This window comes from Astyanax mexicanus, chromosome 3, assembly GCF_023375975.1.
Source record: "Astyanax mexicanus isolate ESR-SI-001 chromosome 3, AstMex3_surface, whole genome shotgun sequence".
Classification (NCBI taxonomy): domain Eukaryota; kingdom Metazoa; phylum Chordata; class Actinopteri; order Characiformes; family Acestrorhamphidae; genus Astyanax; species Astyanax mexicanus.
Genome location: NC_064410.1, coordinates 11,014,327 through 11,039,646, shown reverse-complemented (window position 1 = coordinate 11,039,646; position 25,320 = coordinate 11,014,327). Strand labels below are relative to the sequence as shown.

Here is a 25,320-nt window from a genome sequence, read left to right as displayed (position 1 = left end):
TATTTGCATGCTGTTTGCATGTATGAATATTCATGAGCAAAGCTGGAATCCGGTCATTTTGGACACACCCCTAAAACAGTCCATTAAAAAAGAGCTATACAGAGACACCTGAGCACTTTTTTTTTACAAAAACGGCTCACATGTCATTCATTCATACTAGAGACCACAACTAGACATTTTAAAATGAAAGAAAAAACGACGGAAGGTGACCTTTAAAGAAGCTGTTTAGAGATATTGGAGATTGTTATTACACCATGGCTAAGTATTTTGATGCTCAGGTTGAAACACAGCTGAAGTACAAAAGGAAAATTGAAAATCTACTAAAAGAAATCAGTGATCTCCAGTCAAGGAACAAGGATCAACAAGAAGGTAAGGAATATTCCTTTTTTAAGAATAATAACAGTGCAATATTTAAACAGTGGTGCTTGGAAGTTGTTGAATGCTTTAGAACTTTCTGCATAATTATGACCGAAAACATGCTAAGATTTTCACACAAAAAGTAGATAGAGTATACCAAATAGAAATGAAACAAATGAGTCATTTATTTGTTGTAAATGATCCAATATTACATATTTGTGAGTGGCAAAAGTATGTGAACCTTTGATTTCAGGATTGACCCACTGTCAATTTAAATGAAAAATATTATGTCTGGAGAAAGAAAAACGCTGCATTTCTGTGAAACATGGTGGTAGTAGTATCATGGTTTTGGCCTGTTTTGCTGCATCTGGGCTAGTATGGCAGCAAAACAGGCCAAAACCATGATACTACTACCACCACCGTGTTTCACAGAAATGCAGCGTTTTTCTTTCTCCAGACATAATATTTTTCATTTAAATAAAAAAGTTATTTTTCGCTCTCATCTGTCCACAAAACATTCCTCCACTCGCCTTCTGCCTAGTCCAGGTGATCTTTAGCAAACTGCAGACGAGCAGCAATGTTCTTTTTGGAGAGCAGTGGCTTTCTCCTTGTAATCCTGCCATACACACCATAGTTGTTCAGTGGACTCATTAATATTAACATTAGTAAATATGAAAGAGGCCATCAGTTGCTTAGAAGTTACCCTGGGCAGGTAACAATGGTTTTGAGTTTCTGACTGTGGATTGGTGGAGTCCAAATTTTTAAGAGATGTTTTCTAAACTTTTTCAGCCTTATGAGCACCAACAACTCTTTTTCTGAGGTCCACAGAAATGTCCTTTGTTCGTGCTATGATACACTTCCACATACATGTGTTGTGAGGACTTTAAATAAAATAGGCTCTGCACACTCACACCTGATTTTCTTTCCATTGATTGAAAAAACTTGACTCGAAATTAATTTAACATTTGACTCTAAATTTAATTCTAGAGATTTGCATAATTTTGCCACTCACGAATGTGTAATATGGAAAATTTTCCTAAAAAAAAATAAATTATCATAATATTTTTGTTTTATTTGTTAAACAGGGTTCTCTTTATTTACTTTTAGGTTTGTGAAAACTGTTTATGTTTTAGATCATATTTAATTCTGAAATATACAAAATTCTAAAGGGGTTACAAACTTTCAAGCACCACTGTATGTCACATGTTGTCCTGCTTTAGTCCTGTTCTTGTCTGTCTGCATGTTTGTGATCTGTTTCTGTTCCCCTCCTTGTCTCCACCCTAGTCCCTCTTACTCATTAGTGTTCCTATGCTGTTCCTATACAATGTTCCTAGTGTGGCGCCCCCTTACTACTTATGCCAGACTACGCCACCCCTTGGTTTAACCCTAGAGCAAAGGGGAGCTCCGAAAGAAACAGAATTGATACACAATTTTTAGCAAAAATACATAAATCTTTATTCTGAGGATTACAACAAAACCGGGAACACTGTCAGTTGTTTGGTAAGGTGTTTGTTTCAAAAGCTTGAAAGTTAAGAATGTTGGGGAACCAACTAGGGATACAATTACACACGTGATTATATTCTAAAAAAAAAACACAGCAACCCCCACACGATATTACACTGCACAATATCATTAGTGAGCAAACAAAATATATCCCACTCTAATTGGTACTACCAAACGTTACAAAAAACCCCAAGCCTGAATACAAAAGATAAAAGAATTAAAATAAAATAAAATAGAAAAGGCTTCTAGCAAACAGGCTGCCCTAATCAAACATTAGTTTTAATAGAAACAGGGCCCAAATGTACCGTAAACTGTGAGTCAACACACTCAAGTTAAAAATGGCTCAAGCCGCAGCATTAGGGGAAGTTGACAAAAAAAAATAAATAAAATAAAAAAAAAATAAAATATAAGTAGAGAAAAGCAGCCAGCAACCCAGTCGCTGAAACAATCACTCAGTTTACAGGGTAAGGGGACAAGAGTCAGAAGAAAGCACAGTGGTAGGCCTGCTCTTTACCAAGTCACCAACACCAAGGAAAGACTGGGTCTATTTGTGTTGACTCCCAGCTACACAAATAGTGGCCTTCTTAACATGTGGTTCACCATAAACACACTGCTTAAATGGGTACTTCAAACAACTCTGCCGCCTTAAAATCACAAACTCTCAGGGAACTAGGCCCCACGCTCCAAGCAGTCACACACCCAGCTTAGGCTCACCTTGTCTAGCTCTGAGGACTCTGGGTGGCCATAAATATACCTGACTTAACCCATCAGCTGACCTCATAATTGCCTGACCCCTCCCATACACACAGATCTTCTAACCAGAACAGAAATCTAAAACAGGGCTACACTAGTATTCCTAGATCATGTGCTGCAATTGTTTTAGTTTTTCTTCTCTGGTCTGTTTTCTTGGCTGGTGTGATTCATGTCAGTTCATGTTTCTTTCAGTTTGTTCCAGTCTAGTTCTATGGGTTTGTTTCTCTTGATTTGTGTTTCATGGCTGCCTTTGTTTGTGTTCTGTCTCTGCTTTGTTTTCACTTTTTTGTTTTTGAAATGTATTGTTTGCATGCCCTCCCATCCATCCCTGTTTACAAACATGACAAAATATCAATACACAACATTAGTTAACCTAATCAATGTCAAAAAATGCAGTTGTTTCTCTGTTTGGAACTTGTGTACAGATCTGTTCAAAAACCATGACACTCTGCGGATTGTCCTGCTGGGGAAGACTGGAGTTGGAAAGAGTGCGACTGGGAACACCATCTTGGGAAATGAAGTGTTTAAGGAAGACTTTGGTGGATCAGTTACCATTGTGTGTCAGAAAGAAACAGCTGAAGTCAACGGCAGGCAGATTACAGTAATTGACACTCCGGGACTTTTTGATACAAATGTTGATAATGAAGAGATCACTAAAGAAATCACTAAATGCATCTCCATGGCAGCTCCAGGTCCACATGTGTTCCTGCTGGTGCTGGCTGCAGGACAGCGCTTCACACAAGAGGAGCAAGACACAGTGAAGATGATCCAAGATACTTTTGGGGAGAAGTCTAAAATGTACACGATTGTGCTCTTCACTAGAGGAGATGCACTAAAAGGAAAACCCATTGAAGAGTACATAATGAAGTCTGGGACTAAACTACAAAGATACCTGCTTGAATTTGGAAACAGATATCATGTGTTCAATAACAACAATAATAATACCAACACCACCCAGGTCACTGCTCTACTGAAGAAGATCGACTCCATGGTGAAAGTAAATGGAGGAAGCTGCTACACTAATGAGATGTTCCAGCAGGTGGAGAAAGCTCTTCAGCAAGAACAGGAGAGAATCCTGAAGGAGAGAGAAGAGGAGATAGAGAGAGAGAAAGAAGAACTGAGAGACAAACATGAAGATGAGCTGGAGAAACTGAGAAAACAGATGCAAGAACAAAAAGAGGAGCAAGAAAAAGCAGACAGGAGAAAAGAGGATGAATTTAAAGAAAGAGCACTGCAAATAAAAAACGAGATGACAGAAAGAGAACTGATACAAAGAGAAGATTTCAAGAAAAGAAGAGAAGAGGATGAAAAACAAATGAAAGAGTGGATAGTTCAAATAAACAGAGAAAGGGAGGAAACCAGAAAACAGTGGGAAAAACAAAGAGAGGACGATCAGAGACGGAGAGATCAAGAGGAGGAGCAGAGAAGAAAGGCAGAAGAAGATTGGAAAAACCAACAGAGCGAAGAAAAAGAGAATATTGAGAGAGAAAGACGATTAATACAAAAAGAAAAGGAAAATCAGCAGAACTTACAGAAGGAGTACGAAAGAAAGAAACAAGAGGAGGAGAAAAGAATAAGAGAATTAGAAGAGAAAATTAAACATGCAGAGGAAAGTAAAAAGAAGGAGCTGCAGGAGCAACTGTTAGCTCAGCAGAGAGAATGGGAGAGGATAAAGGACGAGGAGAAGAGGAGAGAGGAACAGCAGTGGTGTTGGGAGAAAAAAATGGCATCTATTGAGGAATTGAATTTACAGCAGATCAGAAAACAAAAAAATTATGAATGGGAAAAACAAAAAGAAAAAACGGAGCGAGAAATTAAAGAAAAGGAGAGAAAGGAGACAGAAGAAAAAGAGAAGAAGAGGATAGAGACTGAAGCAAATGAGAAGTTAAGAAAGATGGAAGAAAAAATGAAAGCAGAGAGAGAAAAAGAGGAGGAAGAAAAAAGAAAAAGAGATGAACAGTTCCAAAAGGAACTGAAAGATCAGCTGCAGAAACAGCAAGATACGTTTGAAAGAGAGAAAGTGTTAAAGGAGCAAAAACGAAAGGATGAAGAAAAGATAAACATTGAATTCCTTAAAGAAACTCACAAGAAGGAGATGAATGAGCTGAAGACTCAGACTGAACTCGCAGCAAGAAAAAAAGCAGAGGCAGAGTTTAATGCGCAACTTGATGAAAAAGTTAAAGAAGCAAAAGATAAAGGATGTAAAGAGGGTTTTGAAAAAGCAGAGTCAGATTTTAATGTGCAACTTGATGAAAAAGTTAAAGAAGCAAAAGAAAAAGGATTTGAAGAGGGTTTTGAAAAAGCAGAGGCAGACAGAACAAGACCAGGTCGAGGTGTAGATAGATTTGTCAATTGGGTTTGTGGGTCAAAGAAGGAAGCAAAAGATAATTGAAAAGGTCAATAGGTGTTTTATAGAGTGTTCATTTGAGACATGTGTTTTATCATTCAATCTTTTAAACACAAGATGGAGTTATTCATTTAAGTAGTTGATTAATTTGAGTAATGGAGGCAATAGATAGACCCGACAGGTGCCTTGAAAACTTAGTCACTCCCCTTTTCCACATTTTTTACATTACACCCACAAACTTAAATGTGTTCACCTGTGTGTAATTTATTTTCAGTATAATAGCTTTTCTGTGAGGGCCTCAGAGGTTTGTTACAGAACACTAGAATAAGTGGCATGGTAGCTTCCAGACACAGGCTAATTATATACAGCTGGAGCTTTTTTACTCTTTAGAGAAAGGCTTCATTTTAGACTGGACAGGATTCCAAATAGGACGAGAATGTAAACCCATCTGAATGGATTTAGTAATGAACAGTGTAGCTTTAATGAAAGACGTTTTAGCCTACTCTTAGCCTACTCACACAGCCAGCTGTGGTATCTAATGCTAGCCTGCTACTGTAGCTTAGCTTGACTAACGCTATAACGCTTAACTAACTCACAGCTATAGGAGAACAGCAGCTGAATGCTGCTCTTCAGAAACTCTGTTTCTAACTTTAAAACCCTAAAAAAGTGATTGTTTTAATTAAATCACTCGAATAAAAAGCCTATAGCAACCAAACAATTACATTAGGGTGTAATCTGAGTTTCCCAAATAGTAATGTAGCATTAGCATTTATATTACGCTTTGTGTTCATCTCGTAAAAAACTACGCTACTGGCTACGCTAATGTTCTGAAGGCATTATTATTGTTGGTTGCCATAATGAATCAGGTGTAAATAACTGTGTGAATACTGTGTAAATGACAAGTCCATGATGCATTGAAACATCAGAATACTGTGGAGTAATATATGTGGAATTGTTAAATAAACAGTTTAGTATAATTATTTGGAACCAGCTAAATTATAGAAGTTAAACTTGCTTCAGTTGATTGGGTTATTGTAATGCATAGGTCAGGTGTGGCTGCTGTAATGAGTAAATGGCAAAATGTGTACATACACATACACAAGCTATAAGCAGTCTTTTCTGTAATAGAAATTTCTCTGGTCAGATGAGCCCAAACTTAAATGTTTTGCCCTAAATGCTGAATTCACCCTCCCCATTTTTTTTACTATTCACACAATTACTTGTTACAATGGGTATTAAGAGGCCTTCACTGAATAGTGTTATTTATATTGTGACTAAACTGCACACAGCTGGACTCTCAATAAAATACATAAAAATTTGTGGGTGTAACGTTCAAGTGGTATTTTTTAAATGAAATAAACTCATCAGCCAGTAATTTATAAACAACAAATCAATGAAGTAGCAGCATCTGAAAATCTAGTAGGTTATTGGATGTTCAAATGCTGCTCCAATAAATGGATTAAATTGAGATTAAGGAGCCAGATTTAGGGTCAGGGTGATGGTTAGGATTAGGTATTGGACTGATGATAAGGTTAGGATTAAGGCCAGGATTTGGGTTAGAGCTAGGCGTTAAACCTGAGGTTAAGGTTAGGATAGGTTTTGGGTAAAACTAGTTTAGGATTTGCTTAGTGGAAGTAGCATATTAGGTGTACTTCATGTAACATACATTATAATGCCAATATAATTTGGTCACCCATCAAAATTGCTTCTATAAACATTAGTGAAAAAATTGGTCTCTCTCAGGAACTCAGTGAACTCCTCCTGTGTGGTACCGTGATAGAATACAGCATCTGTGCAACAAGTTCAGTTCAAATTTCCTCACTACTAAATTTTTCACAGTCAACTGCCAGTTGTATTAACAAAATGGAATCAATTTTGAAGGACAGCTACTTAGGACACATAATATCAAGGGTCAAGGGGGTCAAGGAATGATGAGCCACATAGTGTGCAAAGATCATCAACTTTCTGCAGAATCAATCACTTCAGACCTCCAAACTTCATGTAGCCTTCAGTGCAAAGAGACCTTCATGGAATTGGTTCCCATGGCTGCATCCAAGCCTTACATCACCAAATGCAAATCATCGGATTCAGTGGTGTAAAGTATGCCACCACTGGACTCTAGAGCAGTGGAAAGGTTTTCTCTCAAGTGACAAATAATGCTTCTTTGTCTGGCAATCTGATGGACGAGTCTGGCTTTGATGGTTGCCAGGAAAACGTTACTTGTCTCATTACGTAAAGTTTGGTGGAGAGGTCATTTGGTGTGGGGTTGTTTTCAGGAGTTGGGCTCGGCCTCTTAATCATACAAAGAGATTTTAGTAAATTCCATGCTCCCACCTGTAAACAGATCGGGGACACAATCAGTCAAATTGTTAACAATATTTTTTCTTTTCACTGTAAGACACCTTCCAAATTGTAAAACCTGTAAAATGTAAACACAGAAAAAGTAGGGTAGATATGAAACCCTGACAAAAATTTACTATTTTAAAAGTGCTGTTAAAATTTGAAGCATGGTCAAATCAGGTTTTAGAATACAAAATATCAACTTTTTCTACAAGGTTGGCTTCGATAGAACCCTACCATGACTAAGCCTCACAAACCTGCTTCTTTTACGCAATAGAATTAATCAGTGGAATGATCAAAACATATCTATATTGTTTTTAATACAGCCAATCAATACAGTTTCTAAGATCAGTGATCAAAGTTTCATGCTATGAAATGATAAATGATTTTCATTCATTGATTATGATTTGATTCACAGTGATAAATACAGCTCTTAAAAAAAAGAAACTCAAATATTATGAGTTTCTTTGATTTTGCCAAATTGAAAACCTCTGGAATATAAACAAGAGGAAGATGGAGGATCACAAGCCATCAAATCAAGCTGAACTGCTAGAATTTTTGCACCAGGAGTAAAGGCATAAAGTTATCCAAAAGCAGTGTGTAAGACTGGTGGAGGATATCATGCCAAGATGCATGAAAACTGTGATTAAAAACCAAATATTGATTTCTGAACTCTTAAAACTTTATGAATATGAACTTGTTTTGTTTTCATTATTTGAGGTCTGAAAGCTCTTTTTTGTTATGTTAGCCATTTCTAATTTTCTGCCAAAAATGCTCTAAATGACAATATTTTTTATTTGTTGTATTTAGTTTATAGAATAAAACAACAATGTTAATTTTACTTAAACATAAACCTATAAATAGCAAAATCACAGAAACTGATTCAGAAACTGAAATGGCCTCTTTTTTCAGAGCTGTATGTAGGTATGTGTGTATGTATGTGTGTGTGTGTGTGTGTGTGTGTATGTGTATATATATATACACACACACAGGTGGTTTGCCCCATCATTATTTCTTATTTTCTTGCATGTTTCTCACTCTTTATTTAAATATTATTCAAAGAAAACACAAGTAAACACAAAATGCAGTTTTTAAATGAAGGTTTTTATTATTAATGGAGAACAATTTCGAATCCACATGGCCCTGTGTAAAAAGTGAAAAAGTAAAAAAAGTAAAAATGCCTCAGTTGAGGTCAGTGTTAATGATAGTAAGAAAGAGACCGGTCTAAAATTTTAACTATAGGAGAGTTTCAAGGCAAAAATCACTGCTGACCAAAAATAACATAAAGACCTCCCTTACATTTGATCTTGATGATCCCCAAGACTTTGGGAAAATATCCCTTTGGCTGACGAGACAAAAGTGAAACTTTTACATCTGGCCCAAAACTAACACATAATTTCAGAAAAGAACATCGTACTGATTGTAAAATATGGTGGTGGTAGTGTGATGGTCTGGGCCTGCTTTGCTGCTTCAGGACAGTTTACTGTAATAGATAGAACCAGGAATTTTGATCTCCTCCAGAAAATCCTGAAGGAATGTCCGGCCATCTGTTCATGACCTCAAGCTCAGGCCAATCGACATCAAGAAACTGATCAGAAGCACCCCAGCAAGTTCACCTCTGAATGGCTTAAAACAATGGTTTTGGTTTTGGAATGGCCTAGTCAAAGTCTGATTAAGATGCTGTGGATGATCTTAAACAAGATGTTCATACCTGAAAACCCTCCAATGTGTCTGAATTAAACAATTCTGCAAAGAAGAGTGGATAAAAATTCCTCCATAGAGATGTAAAAGACTCATTGTAAGTTATCGCCAATGCTTGAGTGCAGTTGTTTCTGTCAAGTGTGGCACAAACATTATTAGGTTTAATACTTTTTCACACAGGGCTGGTTTGGATAGATTTTCTCCCTTAATAAATAAACTATCATTTTAAAAAAATATTTTTTATTTACTCAGGTTATATTTTTCTGATATTAAAGTTTTTTAGTTAATCTGAAAATTGAAAGTGTAATAAAATAAAATAAGTAGGGGCAAATAGTTTTTCACAGCATTGTATGTATATATTTTTTTTCATGTGATTAAATACATTAAATATATATCTAATATATATATTTAACATAGTCAGATTGAACTAACTACTTCTTTGCATAGAGCCTTCTCAAAGTTATTAGTTGAAATGTATTTGCTTATGAGTGCTAAATAATGATATTAATGATTTGAAATGTTTGATCTTTTTCTGCTTGCAACTCTTGAAAAAAACTGTTTTGTCTGGCATATTCTTTGAATAAACTGGCAAAAGCTATTTGGATGATTGATGTATTTTTGAAGCATGTACTGTAAGGTACAAAGTCTTAGGCACTTTTTTTTTTTTACAAGTTTACACAATTATTAGGGGAAAGTGGGGTGATTTGTGCCAGTGGGGAAGTTGTGCCACCGCCTGTTTCTAGGGAACCACAGAAAAATTAGTTTTGAAATGTCAGCCATTTTACTCATCCTGCAAAGAACAAAGTCTTGTTGCATGAAAGTTAGCACATTTAGGTTCAAAAAACTGTTTTTTTGCCTTTCAAAGTAAAATTTCTATGATCACAGATTTTTGATGACAAGTTTGAAACCATTTCACACATGTTTTAGTGCTTTGGTAAGCTACACTATGAGTATATACAGCTAGCATGATGTTAGCCCAAGACTACTGGATGATGCATTTTTTCCAAAATAGTGGTGTTGGAGAGATTTGTGCCAAAGGGCCTGGATTAACTCACTCCCACTTATCAACATATTATTTTTTTGTAATTGTACATTGTATTTTTACATTTTATCACTAAAACTATGTGACATTCTTAATTTTAGACCAAAACTGTTGAGTATGCTTAAAGAAATTACATCGATATCCCTGCTAGCTGGATCAGAGAGAAAAAAGCAGGTTGGGTTAAATGTGCATTAATTAAGAAAAAGTAATAGGGAGCATTAATAATTATTTCCCCAGGAACTGCTCATTATCAGTTACCACAATGCAGATAGTTCACAGAGAAGCAAAATTGGGTAGTTATTTAAAGCATTCAGCTGCAACTTATGCAAATGTAAATGTAAACTGCAATAGCTCAATAAAGGAAAAAATTAAGAGATATGCTAATTATGCTAATAAACCTTCAATCTTTGCTAGAACGTGATTGGTTTGCTAGACCTTGTTTAAGAAAATGTACCATTGGTGTGCTCATGTGTGTGACCTTTTGATATGCTCAAATTGAACATTGATGTTGTAAAGTAATTTTAAATAAACCTTAAATTAGTAATTTTACCCCAATGTATTCTCTTCAAAGACTATGTATTTCTTAAATACTATATTTCAGATCCAAAATGACTGTTCCCAGGGATGCACCACATCCTGAAATATATGTATATATATATTAGTTGGAAGCATTACTGTCATGGTCTTGCTTTAAAGTCACTTTAAGTAAAACCTGTAACAAATCACCTCACTCTCTCCTACAAGAAATGCTATTAAAATGGGAAAGCAATTTGTGCATATTCACTATTACAAATAAGTTTAATGTAACAAACTGCATTATATTAAAGCTGATTAAAAATATGTAATAATACAAACTCAATTCCAATAAATTTCTGTCATGTTTCTATCTAATTGAGCTGTGTGACTGATCCCGTTAAACCCCTGACATTTCTCATTTTCTGCAAATAAATGTTCTAAATGACAATCTTTGTAGCCTAGCCTATTGTGCGCTTCAGCTTTGGCACCCCAGCTGCAAGACGCCTCCTGTGTCAGAAGGAACATAAATAAAATGTATTCCAGTCATGAATAAAGGAAATATACATTTTACTTATGCAGGATAACTGTCTGTGTATTATATAAACCATATCAAGATCATATATACTGTAAAGCATAATGTGCCTGACAAGATTTGATCTCCACAATGTGGACTTGTGTTTATTAATTGCTCAATCAGCAAAAGCATAATGTAATTAGGTATAATTTTACTACATAGTCTTTATCAGGTATGACAATAAATATATAAATATAATATGAATATAGTAGGTCAGCAAGATCGTTCAAACACAAAACTGCAATCGCATCAATTGTTTTTCTATTTAATGTCAAACATTACTATTTTAAAATTAAAATTTAAACTTTAAACTATTTTAATCTGGACTATACCAAACAGAGTTCATGTTGTTTGCATTACATGAGATTTTAATAACACATCAATTGTAAAGGTAATAGCCACACTTAAACTACATAAGGTTCTTGATGAATAATATGAATCACATATATTACCCCTTATCTACATATTTCTACCGATTATATTGTCTACAAATGTGTGAAATGAAAGACCCAGTATTGTTTTACCAGACAGGGATTAAGCCTGGTCCAGAATTACACAGCTATCCTAACTTCTAAGATCCAACAGCATAAAGTGCTCTGATATACCTAATATAAGATGTTCGCCTTCCAGTAATACGTAAAGAACAAAGTACAAGGTTAAAAGTACTTAGCCTTACAAATGTTTTAGGAAACTCACCCTTGGACTTTAAACTAGTGTAGCTGTGAAAAGGCTATAAAATGAGATGCTGTTCATGAATACGGTCAATCTAAGAATGTGGTGCTTTGTAGTATTAATTACTTGACACATTTAGGCTACCATAATGACACAAAGCAACACATCTTCTAGGTTATAGTAGTTTCCAAATGCGTTAAAAATGTTTATTAATTTTAAGAATTTTCTGAAGTACAATGTTATGAAGTACATTCCATTTTTTTTTCTGTGACTATTAAATCATCTTCATAGCTCTCCACATGGAGTCTAACATTATTTATTGTTTTCATCACATCAACAGCGTTTTGTAAATCATGTGTTTCACTAAGAAAAAAGTGCAAATCACAGTGTGCAGTTACACACAATCAGCCACTTGGTCATCATTTAACTTTACCTGTGCACTAAACACAAGCTCACACACACACACAGATAAAGTGTTATGTTACAACTGACCCTGGAGGTCACTTGCTTTTCGACACCTGTTTTCAATTACTTATTTATAAATGAGTGTCGCACCTGGATCTTGGTGCAATGTCTTTCAAAGCATTCTGTGTGTCTTGTCTTTACCTGTTTTTTGGAATTCTGCTCACATTTTTACCTTGATTTTTTTGGACATCCCCTTTCTGCCTGGAAGGTAGGACTGGACCCGAATAATCGGGTATTCGGATATTCGCTGGTTGAGTAGGTATTCGGTTTTTAATTTTGGTATTCGGATATTCGTTTTTTTCCATTTCTTAGCTCCACTTCGCGCTAAGTCCGAGTCAAGTCAAGTCTCTTCTGGTGAAATAAAAGTCAAAGTATTACTCCGTGAGGCAAATAAGAGCCTGCTCTTTAAAATAATGGTAAATGAATAACAAAATTAATAATAACAGAAAAATAAATAGGAAATAAATAGGAAAATAACTAACCGAAAGCCCAATAAAATCTAATCTAACGAATTTCAAAAGATCAAAAACGAAAAACTCAGCAGAAGAGTAGAACAATAAAGTAATATTACAATAGTATTGCGTCTGGACAAGTAAGCAAAGCTATGCGCTTTTTAAAATTTTGTTCTGCTGAACAGAAAGAGTTCTGCATACTAGAGTTTAGATTGTCTGCCTGAACTCGGGCCGGCCGAGAATTCCCACCGCTTTCCGCGGGCCCTGTCTGTTTCGGCTGAAGAAAATGGTCTGTGTTTTAATGTAACAAATCACACTGTGATTTTTGTGATATTTCACCAGTTACAGCTCAGCTACGCGTTTAAAGCTCAATGCATAAATTAATCGGTGAGCGAGGCACCGCGCGTGCTCGCGGGGGGATTTGGCGCGTCTGTCAAGCAAGCTAACAGACAGTTTTGGGGGCAGAGATTAGGAAGTACAGCAGGTACATCTCAGATTTGTAGTTTAATGCTCTACTAAATTAGGACGGTCGGGCAGACGTGCGGGATCAGGGGTGGGTTTCCCGAAAGCTTCGTAACGCTAAGAACTTCGTTAACTCGTACTTAAGATTGATCGTTAATTAAAGAGTGTTTCCCAAACCCGTGCGTAACTAAAGTACTGCGTAAACTCGCTCGCAGATTAACGAGTGCTCTCACCTAGTCGTTATTTTTAACGAGCTTCTTTAGGGGATCTCGACTTGCAGTTCAGCACCTTAAACACCAGGGACCGCCAATTTTGAGGAAGAAAAATGATAATTTCCGTGTTTGAAGCAATTATAATACATTACTATTAATCATAATCAATTATATTATTATATAATTATTAATATTATTACATTATATTATATTACTATTAATTATAATCAATTATATTACTATATAATTATTATTATATTATATAATTATTATATTATATTATATTATATTATTTCCCGTGTCTGCGGGTGCTCCGGTTTCCTCCCACAGTCCAAAGAAATTAGTTCAGGCTAATTAGATGTCGGATAAAAATTGCACCTTAGGTGTGAGTGAATGTGTCTGTGTGTCTGTCTGTGTCTGTCTGCCCTGTGATGGATTGGCATCCTGTCCAGGGTGTATACTGCCTTCAGCCCGATGCCAGCTGGTATAGACTCCAGCCACCAAGCATCGACCACCACCACCCCCCCCGCCCCCCGCGCCCCTTAACGGATAAAGCGGTTGAGGAGTGAGTAAATGAGTGAATAAGTTATATTATATTATATTATATTATATTATATTATATTATAATGCCAACTGTGGCTTGTAGTCTAACTGGGCAATCAAACCCACGAGTAAATTATTTAAATCCAGATTAGCGATGATAGAATTCTTGACATTAATGCTGCAAGAAATGCAATCAGTCAATTCCTGCAGATGATGCTCACGGTCTAAGCAAAGCTGCAAAGTCACCAAGTTCATCTGGGCAAACTCTGGGGTGTGTCAGCTCGCAAATATCAGTCAAAAGTTGGACACGTCTCATTCCATGTTTTTTTTTTTGTTTACATTGTCGATTAATATTAAAACCATGAAAACTAATTGACGCAAATGGAATTAGTAGACAAAAAGGTGCATGGCTTTGACAATCCCCTGACATAAACCCAACTGAGATGGTGATTTAGGAAAAATTAGAATAATAATAAATTAATATTACTATCAATATTACTGTTAATAATATTAGTATAATATCTTATATTAATATAATATATATTAACAATAATAGTTTTAAAAATGTAAAAATAAGTTTAATGTTTTAAAATAGATTAGATTTTATATAATAAATAAAATAATAATAAATAATAAATAAAATAGATTAGTATTTATTTAGTCATATGTATCTTTAGGAGTATAATGTTGTTAATTACAACACATTTCTACGTTTTTAGGGTGTAATAGTGAATAAATACTGCATATTGCAGTGTTGAATCGATATTTGTGGATCGATTGAGTACGCTGTTTTGGGGGAGGAGTCAACAAAGACGTTCTTTAACCTCCTTCGTTAATTTTCACGTTGCGAAGCTCTTTGGGAAACACTCGCAGAACTGGCTCGTTCTTTACACACGTCATTCGTTAGTTCGTTCGTTATTCGCTAAGATTGATCGTTTTCGGGAAACCCACCCCAGGTCTTTTCTGGCTGGATTTTTTCCTGTTTAAGGGTGCATTTGACAGAAAGTCTAGCAGCTCCTCAGTCAGACAACAGTATTAGCATATAAATCGCTGCGCTTTCCTACAGGACAAACCATTTAAATGTGCAGATGAACTCACTATAAAACACACAGTGTCTGGCTTAAAATACTTAGGTACAGCTTTTAAATTAATAAATCAACATTCATTAAAAAGATCAGTGAGAATTTCTGTATGCTAAATGACAAATAATCTAGCAACAAGCTAATAAGCTAATAACATTTAATAATAACAGAAAAATAGATATGAAATTGGAAAATAACCACCTAAAGTGAGCTCAAAATGCTATGAGAAATATAATCTAACGAAATTCCAAAATATAAACTTGAAATACTGAACTGCAGGCAGTAAAAAATATAAAAATGTATACTACAAAAAAACGCGAAGTAAATTACCGATAGAACATAACGAACAGAAAAAATAAATATGGAATTGGAAAATAACAAACTAATCTAAGCTCAAAATACTAAAATTATTAAAATCTAACGAATTTCAAAATATAAAATCGAAGTATTGCACTGCAGCAGTACAATAGCATAAGTGCAAAAAAAATCACAATCACAAATCATTTTCTTGGGCCCGACCCAGCTGAGGAAAGGGTGGAAAATCGTTTTTTTTTCGGCTGGGGTCAGTGGAAAATTTTGTGGGGAATTAAGGAGGCCGTGAGTTTTTTTTTGTTTTTGCACTTTAATCCGTTTTTTAATCCGTCTTTTTAAAAACGAATATTCCAATATTCGCTGCCAATCAGTGCCGAATATCCGGAGCTTCAAAAACGCTATTCGGGCCAGCCCTACTGGAAGGAGCTGCTTGGCCATAGAAACCCATTCTATGAAGCTCTCTATGCTGTACTGTGATATAATATGAAGCCACATGAAGTTTGAAGGTCTGTATTGATTCTTGACACATTTACCCTAATGGCCTACTGAGGGAAGGATGGGGTTTGTGGCATGTTTCAAAGTACAGGGAACACTCAAACTTTAGATGTTGTTTTATATCTAGCCTGACCAGAGTGATCCACAGAGTTCCTTAAAATGTGTCTTGAAATGTCAGTGGAAATTGTAAAACCATTTATACAAATTTGCCAGGTTGTGAAGTATTACTTGCACACAGTGGCGCAAAAAGGGGGTATGCAGCGTATGCGATGCATAGGGGCGCTGAACTAGAGGGGGCGCCAAATCAATGCAGGAAAATTAAGTATTATTAATGAGGAGACAGGCTGCTGTGAATGGAAAATCTCTTGACGCTATTCACGGAGCCAGTTCAAGCATAAAGTTCCGCCTTTCAGGGGAACTTCAGGCCAATCAGCTTGCTGGTTTTGCGGAGCGCGGTGGGCTAGTAGGGAAGCCCCTGACACATCCCCCCACTGCCTCGCTGGGGAGGATTTTTTAGTTCTGCGAGTTTCAGCGCTGATGTTAAAACATATCTGGATATACGGTGATTTTTGAACTAAGCAGATGGTGGTAACCTGGTTAAAAAGACTCGTCTCTAAATCAAAACACACAGATCAGGGTTTGAGAAAATAAAACTATATAATGTTTAACTTGCCCTGATCAGCCAATAACTATTTATTGGCAGATAGTATATTCGCATACACCTCAAAAAGTATGTAGTTGCACCCCTGCTTGCACATGTTGTTCCACCAAAAATGGCAGGTGCCGCCGAACATATACTTCATATATACAGTGGTGTGAAAAAGTGTTTGCTTCCTTCATGATTTCGGTTTTTTTTTTGCATGTTTGTCACACTTAAATGTTTCAGCTCATCAAATTATTTTAAATATTATTCAAAGACAACACAAGTAAACACAAATGCAATTTTTAAAGAAAGGTTTTTATTTTTAATGGCGAAAACAATCCACATGACCCTGTGTAAAAAAGAGTTTGCTCCCAGTGAAAAATCTTCACTATGGTTTATCACACCTGAGTTCAATTTCTCTAGCCAGCCACACACCTGTTCTCAATCAAGAAATCACCTGCCTGACAAAGCAAAGTAGGCCAGAAGATAATCAAAAGCTACACATCATGCCAATATAAAAAAAAATCTGAAACAAACTATGGAGATCTATCCATCTGGAAAAGGTTACAAAGACATTTCTTAAGTTTTGGGACTCCATAAAACAACAATAAGGGCCATTATCCGCAAATGGTGAAAACATGGAAAAGTGTTGAACCTTCCCAGGAGTGTCTGGCCAACTAAAATGATCCCAAGCCACAACTCATCCAAAAGGTCACAAAAGACCCCACAACAACATCCATTGAACTGCAGGCCTCACTTGCATCAGTTAACGTCAGCGTTATTGACTCCACCATAAGAAGAGACTGAAGAAAAATGGCCTATATGGCAGAGTGCCAAGATAAAAACCACTGCTGAGCAAAAAGAACATTAAGGCTCATTTCAATTTTGCCAGACAACATCTTGATGATCCCCAAGACTTTTGGGAAAATACACCAGCTAGTCCACCTCTAAATGGCTGAAGAAACGAATTTGAAGTGGCCTAGTCAGAGTCCTGACCTGAATCCTATTGAGATGTTGTGGCATGACCTAAAAAAGGCGGTTCATGCTTGAAAACCCTCCAACGTGGTGGAATTACAACAATTCTGTAAAGAAAATTGAGCTAAAATGCAGTCACAGTGCTGTGAAAGATTGCTGCTAAGGGTGGCCCAACTAGCTATTAGGTTTGGGAAGCAAACACTTTTTCACACAGTGTCATGTAGGTTTGGATATTTTTGGATTTTGTTTCCTTTAATAATCAAATCCTTTATTTAAAAACACTTAAAGAAATGTGCTTCCTTGTGTTATATTTAATTAATATTTACAAACCGGATTCCAAAAAAGTTGGGACACTAAACAAATTGTGAATAAAAACTGAATGCAATGATGTGGAAATGGCAAATGTCAATATTTTATTCATAATAGAACATAGATGACAGATCAAAAGTTTAATCTGAGTAAATGTAACATTTTAAGGAAAAATATGTTGAATCAAAATTTCACAGTGTCAACAAATCCCCAAAAAGTTGGGACAAGTAGGAATAAGTGGCTGGAAAAAGGAAATTAAGCATATAACGAACAGCTGGAAGACCAATTAACACTAATTAGGACAATTGACAACATGATTAGGTATAAAAAGAGTGTCTTAGAGTGTCAGTGTCTCTCAGAAGAAGGAAAATAGCAAAGACTTTTAAGTTTCATCATCAACCGTGCATAACATCATCAAAAGATTCAGAGAATCTGGAACAATCGCTGTGCGTAAGGGTCCAGGCTGTAAAACTCTACTGGATACTCGTGATCTCCGGGCCCTTAAACGTCACTGCACCTCAAACAGAAATGCCACTGTCAAGGAAATAACAGAATGGGCTCAGGAATACTTCTAGAAAGCATTGTCAGTGAATACAATTCACCATGCCGTCCGCCATTGCCAGCTGAAACAGTGGCGGATGCTGGTCTTTCAAGGAGGGGAAGCTCAATTTCGGCCTACATCTTAACATATGTAGTTTTATTTATACGTAAATTCTACTCTCCCTGAGATTTATTTTTTTTGTAACAAAAGGCCTTATTTTCAAGTTTTCACTACACAACAAAAAGGTACCCATTCTTTACATTAAACAATTACATTAAAAACGACGCTATGACATGAACAAACATAAAATGATCAGTAAAAAAACATTACGCAAAATCTTTAAAGTTGGTAAAGGAAAAAAATGCAGGTAAATTTATTTCCTTTTTAATTTCCTTAAATAATCCCTTTATTAATTTAAATTATTTAAATTATATTTAATGATAACACAATACTTACTACTGGTCCCTGTTAATTTATGTCCTGAGATAGTTTCATCAAGAGGAATGGCCATCAGTACATTTTATTTGTTACAGCACTTCCAGTCAGCCAGCTCACTTTATCATACCAGAACAGCTGAAAATACCTGTTACTTTTCCCCACCTTTTACACTAAAGTAATCTGAGCAGTCTGCCCTGCTGTTTAACTCTAAGTTTTTCTTCGTAAGGAAGACTATCAAATGGATTTTTACACTAAAAGATCGCTGATTCGCTCATTTCGCTGTCAATCAAAAAGGGACTCCGCCTCAGACAGATCATCCAATCATCATGCAGAAGCTGAGCGTCCGGGCCGGCCGAGGCCAGCCCACTGCCCCATAGACCCCAGAGACGCTGAGCGTCCGATGGGCGGGACAAAGCCCAGCATTTATCCAATGACTTCGCCGCGCGCTTTGCTCCGCTTTTGAAGTCTGTGGACGCTCAGCGTCCGCACTGTTTAAAGCAGCGCAGTAAAGCTGCGGGAATGAGTGAGAGGAAAGCTGCGGCGTTACCAGTGATAAGCTGATTCTGAACTAAGTTCAGCGCGTTGTAGCGCATATTTAATCAGTGGCATGTACACACAACAGTATATATTTAATCACTTATTTTTTTACATTTTAGGGGAAGCTGAGCTTCCCTTGCAGTCTTAGAGCAATCACCACTGGTGTAATAAATAGGTAGTAAAGAAAGTAAAGTAATTTTGAGTCTGTCACGTCTGTCACGTCTGGACGTCTGTCTCACTCGGCCCTAAGGGTGGTTTGAAGCCTAACAACTACACTACCCATAATGCACCACACGCTGACACCACGCACACACCTACTCACGTGACACCTCACATGCTTCCGCTAGAAAGCTCAGTGTATTGATTACCCTAGGGTATTTAAGGACGCTTCACGAACTCATTGGTGCCGTATTGCCTGGTTTCTACCACTTTACAAAGCGTTTACTTACTGTGTATGTTTTTCCGTGTATGACCTTGATTTTGTTTTCTCAACGCCGATTTTTGCCTCTGCCTCTTATATTGGATTTTCTGTGTTTGACTTGGATTGTGTATCACTACTGCCTCTTGGATTATCTCTGCTGCTGGATATCTCGTGTATTAACTCTGGACTGTCTCCTGTTTACGGTATTGCCTCTTATTTTATAAAATTTATTTATCTACACGTGTCTGTATGCTGTACCTAACCATGACAGAGTCTATATATATATATATATATATATATATATATATATATTATTTTTTTTTTCACAGATCATTTGTGAAGCTGAACTGCTTTTTTGCTTTTTTTGCAGATCAAGCTAAAAATTAAAGTTGTTTGAGGCAAGTGTCTCATTTCTATGTGAGGTTTTGTTTCACCAGAAATCTATAATTACATTAGCTGAAATTATGTAATGATTTTACACCTTAATCGGTTCTGAGCCATTGCTTAGATGACTAATAGAAGTATTTAGAGTTAATAGAGCTGCAGATAAATTCTATACATTCTACAGATGTCAGCTTATTGCATCTAGAAATTTAGTATTTAGCAACTAATGTTACTGAAAAAATCCTGTTCCATCGTTTTGGTAACTAGCAAGTAAATGTACATCAGTAGGATTTTCTTTGTTTATATAAAGCTGAGGTTCATTGGAGGCTGAAATTTAAATATATAACTGGAATAACTGATTAATAGCTGGAACTGTGTGGTGATCTATAAAATATCTAATGATACCACACAATTGTTGCTGTGCTGTAAATTTCTTCTACAATAATCTCTATGTTCACCATATTTTTTTAAACAATCTTTATTATTATTTATAAATCTTTATTATATTTTTTATTATATAAAATGACAGAAGAAACTGGAGCATTTTTTATAAAGAACTATTACAACTTATCAACATCACACACAAAAATGAGAAAAAATGGAAATAAAGGGGGAATATAATGTTCATAATTTTCCCTTTGTAGAATTGTTAAACTGAAAGCCATGTCAAGGTCTTTTGTGGTGTTCCTCTTTAGGCTTCTTCAGTTAGCAGGCTAGCTATATTTACACCATATCAAAATACAAATGAGGCTTTCTCTTTGTTCCAGGAATGTGCATTTTACGTTTGAGTTCAATAAGAAATAAGTTAATCAAGATGTCACAATTGACTCTGTCAGTCTGCCTGCTCCTGAAGACTCTCTGACTAAAGACTCAGTTTCCCAGCAGTCTCAGGCTCAGAACTACAGTGACTACTAACTGATTGCTATTCATTTCCCCCCTGGTCTAGCTAGTGTAAATACTCCCTCTGTGCAACTCTGTTTTTGACCACCCCTGTTTCCCAAACCCTGTAAATAAACCCATGTTTCTAACCAGCGTTTGTCTCCCCTGGTCCTGGTATTTGTCACAGAATACGCAGCCAGTAACATGGAGACAGCTGGCTTTGAGGCCATGAATTCTGGTTCTTGTAATCACGACCAGATACTTTGGCAGCACCAGCAAATGCTGGTAGGCCTCAACCAGAGTAACAGTGAGTTAGCAAACCGGCCAGGGTGTTCAACTCTTGTTTAGAGTCTTTACTACCACCTTCATGTGCTCCTTCTTTTCCTGCTTCCACTATTACTACTGCTACTGCTATGGCCACTCCCATTGCTTCTATAGCTAACCCTGCTACGGCTAATCTAGCTTTTGCTGCTCCTGCGACTTCTAATCCTGTAGTTTCTTACTCTTCATTTCACGTCTGCAGGCCAGCAACTTTTGACAGTCACCATGATAAATGTGCTGGTTTCTTACTACAGTGTTCCGTGTTCTTTAGCAATTCTTCTCCTAGTAGTGATCAAGCTAAAATAGCCTTTGTAGTATCTTGTTTATTTGGAAAAGCTCTTGACTGGGCCACAGCTAGTTGGTCATCTCTCTGCTCTCTCTCGCTCTCTGATTTCCTTGCCCAGTTAGCCTGTCGCGATGACGGCCACACACTGGACCAGGTAATCTCTCTAGCCATCCGTCTAGACCAACTCCTCTCACGTAAATCCACACTTCGTGATAATCCATCTCATTCACGCCTATTGCCTCCTTCTTTTTCTTCTACTCCCGTGTTTCCAGCTCCTGTCTCCTTTGCTGAACCTATGTCGTGACTATGCTAAGCTAACTCTTGAAGAGCGCCAGCGCTGAATCCAGCTTCACCTGTGCCTGTACTGCAGTGGGTCCGGTCATGTCAAGGCTACCTGTGGGCTTCGGCCACAAAAACCCAAGGCACCAACCTGGGGACAGCGCCTGGAGATCTCTTTACTTTTAAAGTGTTTATTTTACAAGCACTCTCCATAGAAGTTGTTATCTCGTTTCAATCAGTCTCTCTCCGTGATACAGCTCTGATCGACTCCAGGGCTGAGGATGACTTCATCCGACCTGACACGTGAGGAGAAGAAAGCCATTGATGAATATGTTACCTATAACCCTTGAACAGCTTCGGGGCACGTCCTACTTCACTAAATTAGACCTCCGTAGTGTCTACAATCTAGTGTGCATAAGAAAGGGTGAAGAATAGAAGACCGCATTCACCACTACTGGTGGCCACTATGAATACCAGGTTATGAGTTACGGTTTGTCCAATGTCTCGTCCGTGTTTCAGGAATTCATAAATGACGTCTTCCGTGATATATTAGGTCGCTTCGTCATTTCTCACCCATGCAGCTCACTCCTGTCAAGTACTCCAGAGATTCCTAAAAAATAACCTCTATGCTAAAGTTATCAGTTCTTAAGGCGTCACCATGACATAACGTCAGTACTATCATTTCCCTGCTTACTGCTCTACTCCAAAGTGCCCATAAAAACTGTCCTGATCCAAGTCCGCACAATCTGCCTTTGAAGCCCTAAAATTAGCCTTTACCACAGCTCCCATTCTGAAAACACCCCAATTCAGACTTACCCTTCGTAGTAGAGGTAGACACCTTAGAGACAGGTTTAGGAGCTGTCCTCTCCCAACGGTCAGGTACCAATCCCAAACTCTTTCCCATGGCTTTCCCTTGGCTGAACATTTGGCTGTTAAACTCGCTCTCAAAGAGTGGCGCCACTGGTTGGAGGGTGCTACTCACCCTTTTCTTGTGTTAACTGACTACAAAAACCTTGAGTACTTGAAAACCGCCAAACGTCTTAACTCCCGTCAGGCTCGTTGGTCTCTTTTTTTTCTCTCATTTTAACTTCTCCATTTCGTTCCATCTTTGCAACCGTAACAAAGCTGATGCCTTTTCCCAAATTTTTTCTGTCGAGGGGGAGGATAGTTCTGAACCAGAATGCATCCTACCAGCCACTGTCGCAGCTATCCAGTTGGAGTTTGATGAGCAGATCAGACAGGTTTCTCTTCACCAAACTCCACCGGAGGGTACCTGGTACCTCCCCAGTTTCATAACCTTCTTATTACGTGGGCTCACTCTGCGCTGTCCTGTGGTTATCCGGGTGAGTCTCGCACTTTACAGCTCATCACGTCACGTTACTGGTGGGACACCATGAGAAAAGATGTGATTTTGTCGCTTCCTGTAGCATCTGTGCCCAATGTAAAACTCCCAAATCTCATCCAGCAGATAATTAATGCCCCTACCTGTCCCTGGTCCCACATTTCTATTGATTTTGTTACTGATCTTCCTGCCTCTAACAATTACACCACTATACTCACGATTGTAGATAGATTCTCTCAGTGTGTTAAGTTTGTGCCTTTTCCGTTTCTGCCCACTGCCCTTTAGTCTGCTCAAGCTCTCTACAGACAAGGTTTTCTTCATATACCAGAGGAGGTTTTATCTGACCATGGTAACCAGTTCACCTCCAGAGTTTGCAAAGCCTTTTTTGAACACCTCAGTGTTAAATTAGCCTCACCTCAGGTTTTCACCCCTCCTGCAATGGACAATGTGAGCGGACCAACCAGGAACTGGGTAAATTCTTACACATGTACTGTTTTAAAAATTGCCAATGCATCTACCAGACTCACGCCTTTCCAGTGCTTTCCTGGGATATCAACCACCCCTTGCTGCATGGACGGCTTGCTCCTCTGGGATTATTGCTGTAGACGACTAGATGAGACGCATCCAGAGTGTCTGGTCTGAGATGCACCACCAAATCTCTATGGCTCTCCACGAACTATCCCACAGACATTAGCCAGTCCTGGGCACCCAACTGTGTTTTTTGTGCCCTTGTCTCTCCCTGTCCTGGTCCCCGTGTCTGTTCCTGTTCCCGGTGTTTTTTCTGTTCCCGTCCCAGTCACTGTGTTTGTGTCTGTCCCTGTAAATGTTTTTGTCCCTGTTCCCATGTCCGGCCCCATCCAGTCTCCAGTCATGTCCCCCGCCCAGGCTCTGTCTCCTGTCCTGCCCGATGTCCAGTCTCCTGTTCTGTCTCACGCCCGGTCCCCGTTCCCTTCATAAATTAATGAATTCATAAAGCAGCCCTGTTTGTAGCCTGATACAAATACATGTTATAGCTGTTTAAAAGAGGAAGCACCTGAAGAATTAGAATTGAGCTTACATACATAAACTACAAGTCGGTTGTGCTCTACTAATTATGAGGGTCCGGTCTAAACCAAAAATGCCAGAGACAATTTTTTTTGTCCCTGTCCAGCCCTGGTCATACTTATAGATTCTGTCCAATTGTATTGTATCATATTGATTTACATGTAATTTGCATAAAGGTATAACTGCCCTTAAGGGTCCTCACCCCTTCACATTGCTTTTGGTTTCTCTCTTCCTCTTTTGACAAAAGATGGGTGCTTTTTTCGGCTCAGATGCAAATATCAAATAACCACAAGGGTGCAAATTTGACAGGAAACCACTGCATTGCAACGGTCAGTGACGTGCAGACGCTATGGCCCAATGTGCTTGGGCAACTGCCCTTTTGCCGTCCTTGGCTGATATTGCCCTTCCGAGGGAGGGGAAAAAATAACATAGGCAAATATGATTTCATATTTCAACAAGATTTTCTTTATAATTCGTCATTTTGATTGAAGTTTCGTAAAACAAAGTTTTCAGAGTCAATCATTCAGATTCAGACACCTCGAGAGATAGGCAAAAGGGAGGGGCGCGGGCGTAGCTGGGGACAAAAAAAGAAAAAAGAGCAGCACACGACGGGCGGCGCTTCAGCCAACTAGCAGAGACACAAGAGGAGTTTGAAGATGATGTGGGAGTAGAGTGACTGATCTGAAGGTGAGCTTGAAGTGTAGCTGTCATGTCTGGTGCTGAAAGCACGTCTGTGTCTCCCACATCCAGCTCTATCTGCGATTCTCACAGTAACAACTACAATACCCAGAACGCACCACTCCATGACACAACACGCACTCCCGATCACATGACACGTCACATGACGCCACCAGGAAGTCCCGAGTACTGATTACTCAGTGTATTTAAGGACCATGCTCACGCTCACACCTCGCCGAGTATCTGTTTGGTAAATCCTACAATACAAAGCGTTTCTCTTGCCCTTGCTATTCTCCGTGTATGATCTTGTTTTTGTTTTCTACCGACTTTGATTTTTGCCTGCTCCCTTGTGTTGGATTACCGTGTATGACCTGGACTGTTTATTGTACTTTGGATTTTTGCCTAACCTGTGATA

At 37.8% G+C, this 25,320-nt stretch overlaps 1 protein-coding gene across 1 annotated transcript; it reads left to right on the top strand.

Moving 5' to 3' along the window:
• Positions 1-102: 102 nt before the first annotated feature.
• On the top strand, positions 103-9,590 carry LOC125799318 (golgin subfamily A member 6-like protein 22). The gene is made up of 2 exons (XM_049475800.1): positions 103-369; positions 3,039-9,590. The coding sequence occupies exons 1-2, from the start codon at positions 255-257 to the stop codon at positions 5,003-5,005; spliced, it is 2,082 nt and encodes a 693-aa protein (XP_049331757.1). The 5' UTR covers positions 103-254; the 3' UTR covers positions 5,006-9,590.
• Positions 9,591-25,320: the final 15,730 nt, after the last annotated feature.